This window comes from Calliphora vicina, chromosome 1, assembly GCF_958450345.1.
Source record: "Calliphora vicina chromosome 1, idCalVici1.1, whole genome shotgun sequence".
Taxonomy (NCBI): domain Eukaryota; kingdom Metazoa; phylum Arthropoda; class Insecta; order Diptera; family Calliphoridae; genus Calliphora; species Calliphora vicina.
Genome location: NC_088780.1, coordinates 169,241,351 through 169,250,567, shown reverse-complemented (window position 1 = coordinate 169,250,567; position 9,217 = coordinate 169,241,351). Strand labels below are relative to the sequence as shown.

The window sequence follows — 9,217 nt, the reverse complement described above, 5'->3', positions numbered from 1 at the left end:
ACTATTATTTGATTCGATCGATGCGAACGCTCTCTCTGGGATACGCTTCACTTTGGAACAGAGTATCCGATATTGGTTTGATACTTTCTTGGCATCAAAAGATCGGAATCCATATGTTGCCAGAAAGATGGAAACAGGTTATAGCTGAAAATGGCCAATACTTTGAATAAATTAATGCTAACAATTTTTAAAAATCCCCCATTTTTAAGTCTTAACCCCAATATATAGGAAAGTTCATATAACGATGTTCGTTTCCGTATGTTGGTTTAATTGCTCTCTCCGAAAGCCCAGGATCTTTTATGAATATAGCAGATATACTTCCTAGAATTTTTGTATTATAAATCATCAAAATCGATCGATGTTTTTACTCATCAACTAGCTTATCAAATTTTAAATACAGCAAGTAAGAAAGCTATATTCGTCTGTGCCGAATCTTATATACCCTTCACCAAATTATACTTAAAAATAAAAATTTGAAATATTTTTAGTTAAACAAAATTATTTTTTTTCCAGTTGTTTTTTTTATTTTTTGGAAACGTTTTTTTTTAATTTAAAAAAAAATTTAAAATTTTTTTTAGTTTTTTCAATTTTTTTTTTAATATTTAACGAAAAAAAACTTTTGGTGAAAAAAAATTCGGGTTAAAAAATATTTTTTCCGATTTTGACCCATTGTAGGTCCAACTTACTATGGTCCTATATACGTCGTTGCAAATGTCTTTCAAATATCTATCATTAGATATCCATGTTATCTATATTAATTTTTTCCTTATATCTCAGCCATATGTGAACCGATTTAAAATCGATAGCAACCGAGCCGGAAGAATTCCGGAGATATTGATGTATGAATCGTCTATGTAAGTTATTTGGGGACTGCGGAAAGTTGATTTCAACAGACAGACGGGCATGGCTTAATCGACTCCGCTATCTATAAGGATCCAGAATATATATACTTTATAGTGTCGGACAATTATACTATGGATATTACAAACTTATATATACCCTTCTCACGAAGGTGAAGGGTATAAAAAGGAAAAATACTTACCTCATCCTAATTTGTTGTTTTAAACATAGTTAAGGCTTAATGTTTATTTTTTCATACAAATTAAATAAATTTTATCTTTGATTAAGCCTAAACTATGTTTAAAATTATTAAGTTACCCAACCTAAGTGTATTATATAAAATTTTAAATTTTGTTAAATGGAATTGTTTTATTTTCGATCACGGTGGACCTTCTTTGGAAATGTTTATATGTAATTTTCAATTAAACCAAATTTATTCAAATTAATTTGTTTACTTGTATAAAACATGACAATAAACCTGATTAAAATTATCCACTTTTTTCCTTTGAGTGCATTAAATTTCAAACAAACAGAAAAACGAATTGTAAGCCGAGATATTACAATGCTGACCACTACATATTTAGATGCCAAGTGGCATTTGAGCTACAAAGCAAATGGATTTCTCTTCATCCTTTCTAGATTTATGTCAAAGGACACAAACGAACAATCAAATACATTTGGTAAATGGCTGCCGAAAAATTTATGGAGTGCAGCATGATTTTAACACTTTCAATTTGCTAGACAAATACTTACAGAGATGAGTATTAGTTGCTCTATAGAACTCATAATGTGATATTGTTAGATTTCGTTCCATGCTACTTTAAATCTAATATAAGTTTTCTCTTTAATCATAATTATATTTGCCATTTATGTACTACTTTGTCAAAATGGTTTGGGTAACGTATGAGTAATAAAAATGTATTATTTAGTAGTATGAATTTCGTATAATATCGCTCATACGCCAGTGAATACTGTTTGCATGCTATATATTCAAAATCTCTACCTTTTATCCGCTCATTCTCTTAAATTTGCTTATGAACATTTGTTGTTGTATTTAGGTTGTATGTATTTGTTTTTGTATGAAGTATTTGTTTTTGATGTTGTTGACGTTGACTGTTATTTGTATTAGTAAATTTTGTTTACAACTTTGAGCTTAATACTTCATAAATATTAATGACACTTTGGTACACTCGTACTCCGTTACTGGTATCAAACAAATAACCGGCCAAATGACAAATGACACATACACATACACATAAATATACATAAAACACAATCACATCCACACATATATACGTATACATCAACACTTACATTTAGAAAGGCGGTTAGACATACATACAGTCAAACAAACAAACTAACAGGTTAGATAAATATTCGTTGGCAGGACGGACATTTTACAAAATAACAGTTACACCTTTAATATTATTGTGAAGGCTCTTCTACTTCATACCACTAAATACGAGTACAACAACAATGCCAAGATAAAATTCATACCTTTTTGGTTTCGTACATCCGTATGTTTGTTTGTTCGTTCATATCAAGCTCTCATCGCACATCATTGTCATCAGCAGCGTCATCATCATCATCATCAACACAATCATGCTGATTATTATGTACATTATTAAAGCACACATACATATATACAGACAGACATACATACAAACAATCCATATATACATACATACCGTCACTTAAAATGCAAAACAACGTATCATCAAAATATTAGAAATTTATTTCGTTTTTGGTTACGAGGCACTACATCATATCGTTAAATTGCAAAATTAACAAATTTTGCAAGAGAGATACAAAACGTTCTGAGATACTTGGTTTCGATTACTTTTGAATCTGCTAATGCAGTTTTCTATATATATAAAACACAAAAAAAAGTCTATTCGTAAAGCCAACTTTGGAATTTTTCCACACAAAACTTACGAATTGTCCCAAATTTGAACTTTTGAAAATGTGTATGTCTTGAAATTTTGTATGTAGGTCCCTCTAACGATGTATAGATCTACTAAGAATGGATTTCTGGAAATTTGAATTTTCAGGGGGTAAAAATGGGAAAACCGGGTAAAATCGGCATCTCTATATCTCCGGAACTTAATCGAAATTTATGCAAAAAATAAGTGGACAGGTGTGTGGTTCTTTTGGATTTTTGTACCTTTAAGGGGATAAAACGAGCGAAACCCAAGTTTTAGTACTTTTTTGTATCCCATATCCAAGAAAATTTATTTAAATGGAATTATACTCCTTAAAAAAAATCAAATGGTTTGGCACTTTTTTGAAATTTGAACATATACACTAGGCATCAGGTCCACTCGGTACATTCATGAAGCCGATTTTCCAATTTTCCCATAAACATTTTTTTCCAAATTTTAACTTTTGAAAATTTGTAAGTCTCGTTTGTGAAAAAAAAGATTTAAGTCGGACTATAACGATTTTCATGATCTTAAACTTTTTTACTCACTTTTGAGGCTGTGTGTAGTCAAAAGTCACCTTACTTACCACCTCTTCCAATCACTCCCATTTCTGGTTAAACTTCATGCACTGATATGAAATTCCAGATATTCGAAATTACTATTTACTTTGTAAGGAATGTACCACGCCCACTTATTCAATCCCACTCATTTTCAGCTAAACTCCTAAGGTAATAAGAAATTGATTTGTATTAATTAAGGAACTAAGGAACATACAGTAAAAATTTCATGAGGATTGATTCTGTGATTTAGCCTCCTATAATGTACAACTATAGTTCTTCTTTTCTCGCACTTTTTCATTTTCCGGGAAATCGGGATTCATTTTGAAATTTACCGGGATCCCGGGAATTTCCGCCTAGAACAAATTATTCAATTTTAAGAAAGTAGACTTCTTTAAAAATCTAAAAAATGTCTTTGGTTTTAAAATGTAATTGGACACAAATAAAAAAATACAATAAAAATTTAATATAAAGAGGTAAACTGACACGATTTCTAATTTTGGTTATATACAAACTTGTCACCATTTGTCATTTGTATCGGCAATTTCCATAAGATTTTGTTCTACCTTCGCAAAAAATAAATATTTTATTATACCCTTCACCTTCGTGAGAAGGGTATATATAAGTTTGTCATTCCGCTTGTAATTTCTACATTTTTCATTTCCGACCCTATAAAGTATATATATTCTGGATCCTTATAGATAGCGGAGACGATTAAGCCATGTCCGTCTGTCTGTCTGTTGAAATCAATTTTCTGAAGACCCCAGATATCTTCGGGATCCAAATCTTCAATAATTCTGTCAGACATGCTTTCGAGAAGTTTGCTATTTAAAATCAGCAAAATCGGTCCATAAATAACGGAGATATGAGCAAAAAATCGGGACAACCTCGTTTTTTGACCTATTTTTGAACTATATCTGGATTACTAAGTCATTAATATAGACAATATGGATATCTAATGATAGATATTTCAAAGTCCATTGCAACGATGTAGATAAGGCTATAGTAAAATGGACCTACAATGGGTCAAAATCGGGAAAAATATTTTTTAACCCGAATTTTTTTTTTCATCAAAAATTTTTTTTGTCATACTTTTTTCCAAAAAAAAAAATTTAAAAAAAAAAATTTTTTTAAAAAATTTTGAAAAAACTTTTTTTAAAAAATTTTGAAAAAACTTTTTCTTAAAAAAATTAAAAAACAATTTCAAAAAAAAAAAATTTTGAAAAACAATTAAAAAAAAATTAAATTTTGTTTACCTAAAAATATTTAAAATTTTTATTTTAAAGTATAATTTGGTGAAGGGTATATAAGATTCGGCACAGCCGAATATAGCTTTCTTACTAGTTTTTTTTTAATTTTGAATTGCATTGTTTTGCTTATTAAATCAAAAATTAAGTAACGATGTTAATTAAAACTTGATGATAACCCAATAATATTAAACAAAAATCTATACCACGGTGGTTTTATTCCAAAATTTTTAGAAAAAACTACACTTCGATCAAATAGAATTCTGTGACAGCCGTGAACATGCATGAGTTTATGGAATATTTTGAATAATGAACTTGTTATTGGTCTATTTGAGTTGAATCTTTTTTTTGTATGAATCTTCTGCATTTGTTTTATAGCTTTAAGCTTCTTTTAGAGAAAATCAAGTTCAATAAAATCATATAAAACTAAGGAAAATAATTACCGGGAATTCTCGCATAATTTCCCGGGATTTCGGGATTAAAAATTTTGCGTAATTCCCGGGATTTCTCGTCCCGGGTATTCCCGTGAAAAGCAGCTCACGTGGGTCCAAGCAATGGTCCCCTTGTGTTAACAAATATATATTATGCTCTGTCAAAAAAACGATTTTTTCAGCTCCCCACTTTTGTATTGATATTTGTAATGAAAGGCCTGTATGTAACACCAGAACAGCAACCAACATCCAGATCCGAATCCATTGTAAGTCAGATTTGATAATTTTATTTCAATATCTCAAGTAGTTTTCATTTTATATCGTTTTTTCGCTTCTCCTATAAACTTATGGAAAGTGATGTTACGCTATTTTGCATTTTAGCTGACGATATGTATGTATGTGTGTATGTACATACATATGTATCTTCCACTCACACTTACATACATAAATACGTACAGATTGAAACAAGTTAAAAGTGAACTTTTAATGAAATTTTAGGTTGTGTAATTTTGTTTTCGTTCTCGTTGTTGTTCCTGATGTCTCCTAATTACCTCAGACAATATGACGTCGACAATATGTGACCAACAAAAATTTATTGTCTATTTTAAGGGGCACAAGAAAGAAGAAGAAAAAAACTCTCAAACCCATAAAACTTGAAGTTTTTATTGCTGTTGGTTTAAGTAATTTGAGACTTTTGTTCTTGGAGAAAAAGAGAATTAACTTTTAAATTAGTAGGTATTATTTGTTTAATGAAGTTACATACACTTGTGGAAAATGAACACAAGTTTTTAAAACAAAATTTTTGATCATTTGATGACATTAATAAATTAAGTCTTCTGTTAAATTCAGAACATGTTGTTCTTGTTTAATTTAATTAACAAAAAAATTTACATTAAGGTTAGCAATGTGATGGGGATTTTTTTTAACAAATAATATTTAGCTAACAAGAGTAACAGCTTTTATCGCATAATTAATAAATATGCCAACCAAAATTCTTAGGAGTAGTTTTTCTGAAAATGTTATTCGACTATCTGAAATCCTCATGGATCATTCATTTACTTGCAAAACACAATTCTCATGGTTCCAAAGTCATTAAAGATATCAACATAGAGACGAGGCACTCCAATTTGTCAAACAAATAAGAAAGTATGGTCGGTCAAGCCCGACCATATAATACCCTATACTAAGTAAAAGAGCAAAAACATTTTTCTTTTAAAATTTCATAATTTTTGAGTGATTTTCGGAAGTGGGACTTATATGGGGGCTATGACCAATTATGGACCGATCACCATAAAATTAGGTCGTGTGATTTATGTGTATATTAAAGATAACTATGTTGAATTTTGTATACCAACATTTTTAAGCGATTTATGCACGTTAAAGTGATTTTCGGAAACGGATCTATATGGGAGCTATGACTAATTATGGGCCGATCGTAACAAAATTTGGTGACATGAATTTTGTATATATAAAACTTATTTGGAGTGGAACTTGTGGTGATACATTTATAAATTAAACATTTATGACCGATAAAGTCCAATTTCGGAAGGACATTTGTATGGGGGCTAGGTGAAATAATGGACCGATTTCAGCCAGTTTTAATAGACTTGGTCCTTGGGCCGAAAAAATAATATTGTTAAGTTTTAACCTTTTCAAAACGCTGGTTTATTTCCTTTAAATAAACCGGATACTTTTGATTGCAAATAAAAGCCGTTTAGTAGTTTGAAAATTGTAACAACTCTTTATTTATTTAAAAATGTACAACAACATAATTAAATAGTCACTCAATGTTTTTTTATACACGTTTATAACTTCTCAGAAATACAGACACTTTATAATGTATACGAATTTACTTGAAAAACACAACACACTTTAAGGCACTCAGTTGATGTTTATTCGAAAAGCGTCTCTGATAAACTCACTCACGACTGCAACCTCTGCCACTATTTATAACACTACCATCTGCACTCTAGATTGTTCTTTAAATGTCAAAATTCGAATATTCTAGATCTTACTAATACATACGCCATCTGTGGTGTACTTTCTACAATGTTAATTAACTGAATATTCGAATTCGAATACAGCGTTGCCAACTTACGATCAAATCAACTGAAAGCTTTTATTTAATAATGCCCTCAGATATGTTACAGTTTGCTATTACAGCACTGTTATTTGAAAGCATTATGCTACTTTTAAATCAGCCCTTAAAATCGTTATATTTGAATTTTATCGAAACATCTTCAAACCTGCGACCTGTATTCTGCGCACAAGGTTTACATGGACAGCCAACCAGCCAGACAGACGGACAGACATCGTTTAAACGACTCAGAATTCTAAGTCGATCGGTATACTTTAAGGTGGGTGTTAGACTAATATTTTTGGGCGTTACAAACATCTGCACAAACGCATTATACCCTCCCCACTATGGTGGTGTAGGGTATAAAAATCATTGGATATCATATATTGTTGCAAGATGTATGCTTTTGAGAACAGACCCCTGGATATCAAACGATTTCATATAAAACATAAAACGAATACATGTAACACTTTTACTTGTTAAGTGTTGCAAACTAATTTTTGATTTATTAATTGTCATTATTAACCTATTGATTGAAATTAATAAAAAAAATTAATTTTTACTTGATATTTTTTGGCCTTTTTTCAGTAACATTTCTGTGTGAGAGATTACAAGATTTTGAAAGCATAAAAATGGTAACAGAATTAGAGAATATCCAGCAGTTGACGGGGAAAGAATGTCGCGAATTATTGTTTATGCGCACAAAAAAGGTAAATTAAACACGCACTAAACAATATAAACATTAAAATCTATTTAAAACCAACATATCCTTTACAGCCCAAACGCATTGTGCCGGCATTTACATATCAAGCGTTACAAAATAACACCATGGTGGAGCCGCCCAAAAAGTAGGTTTTTTGAAAGATTTGAAAGATATTCTGTATAATTCCTTTAATTTTAGAATAGATTTATTTAAAAAACGCCCCGCTAAGGACACATTTTTCAAGATCTATTGGCGTCGAGGTGATATACCTGTAACCTTCTCTGGCAAATTGTTGCGCAAGAAAAACACCAAAGAATTTCCCCTGAAATGGTATTGTGCGCCACAATATTTGGACTATTGTTATTATTTGCCCATATTTGTGGATGGGTGAGTTGTAATATATTAATATTTATGCACACATTCTTTTAAAAATCCATTTTCTGTTCTGCAGTTTGTCCGACAATGATATAGAAATCCGTAAATTGGCTCAGTATGGTGCTATGGATTTAATATTAAAAGCTCCTAATAAAGTATTGCCTGTGCTGCCCAAACTAATTTTACCTTTGAAGAGAGCATTTAATACCAGAGACAAGAAGATCATAATCGGGGCTTTGAAAGTTCTACAATTAATGGTTTTAGTAGGTGAGTGCGACCATACATCTGAATTTAATTGTTTATTAATTGTAAATATTAATTCAATTTGTTTCTTTAAAAGGTCCCTGTGTGGGCCAAGCTTTAGTGCCCTATTATCGTCAACTATTGGCTGTTTGCAATTTATACAAGAATATTAATGTTAATCTGGGAAATTTCATAGATCCAGATCGCGATTGTCGCATAGCTGATGTTATCGAAGATACTTTAAACATTTTGGAACATTGTGGTGGACCAAATGCATTCATTAACATTAAATACATGGTTCCAACCTATGAGAGCAGCGTCTATCCACGTTGTGAAAATCCTGCACAAAAGTCAACTCAACTTCATTCATGAATTTAATGCTAAACTATTGTAAAGTTTAAAAACTACAACATACTGCGTATAAGGCATTTCTAGAATAGTGATTTATTAAAAAATAATAAATGTAACTGTATTCATCTAATTTGGTTTGTATCATATTTATCTAGATGTCTGCAATGTCTAAACAATTCTATAAATATATGTATCTTGGAATCTGTAATTTTCACCTACATAAATGTGTTATTTTTTAAAAAGAGAGGAAATTTAATTACATATTGTTACGTTTTAACCTTTTCAAAACGTTTGGTTTATTTCCTTTAAACAAACCGGATACTTTTGATTGCAAATAAAAGCCGTTTAGTAGTTTGAAAATGGTAACAACTCTTTATTTATTCAAATGTACAACAACAACAGAATTAAATAATCACTCAATGTTTTTTATACACGTTTATAAATTCGCAGAAATACAGACACAATTTATAA

At 30.5% G+C, this 9,217-nt stretch overlaps 1 protein-coding gene across 1 annotated transcript; it reads left to right on the top strand.

The window, feature by feature from the left end:
* Window positions 1–7,613: 7,613 nt before the first annotated feature.
* Window positions 7,614–8,921, top strand: LOC135960734 (parkin coregulated gene protein homolog). Its single transcript, XM_065512104.1, has 5 exons — window positions 7,614–7,784; window positions 7,852–7,922; window positions 7,976–8,164; window positions 8,229–8,419; window positions 8,493–8,921. Exons 1-5 carry the CDS (start codon window positions 7,707–7,709, stop codon window positions 8,765–8,767), a joined length of 804 nt encoding a protein of 267 aa, XP_065368176.1. The 5' UTR covers window positions 7,614–7,706; the 3' UTR covers window positions 8,768–8,921.
* The last annotated feature ends 296 nt before the right edge of the window (window positions 8,922–9,217 follow it).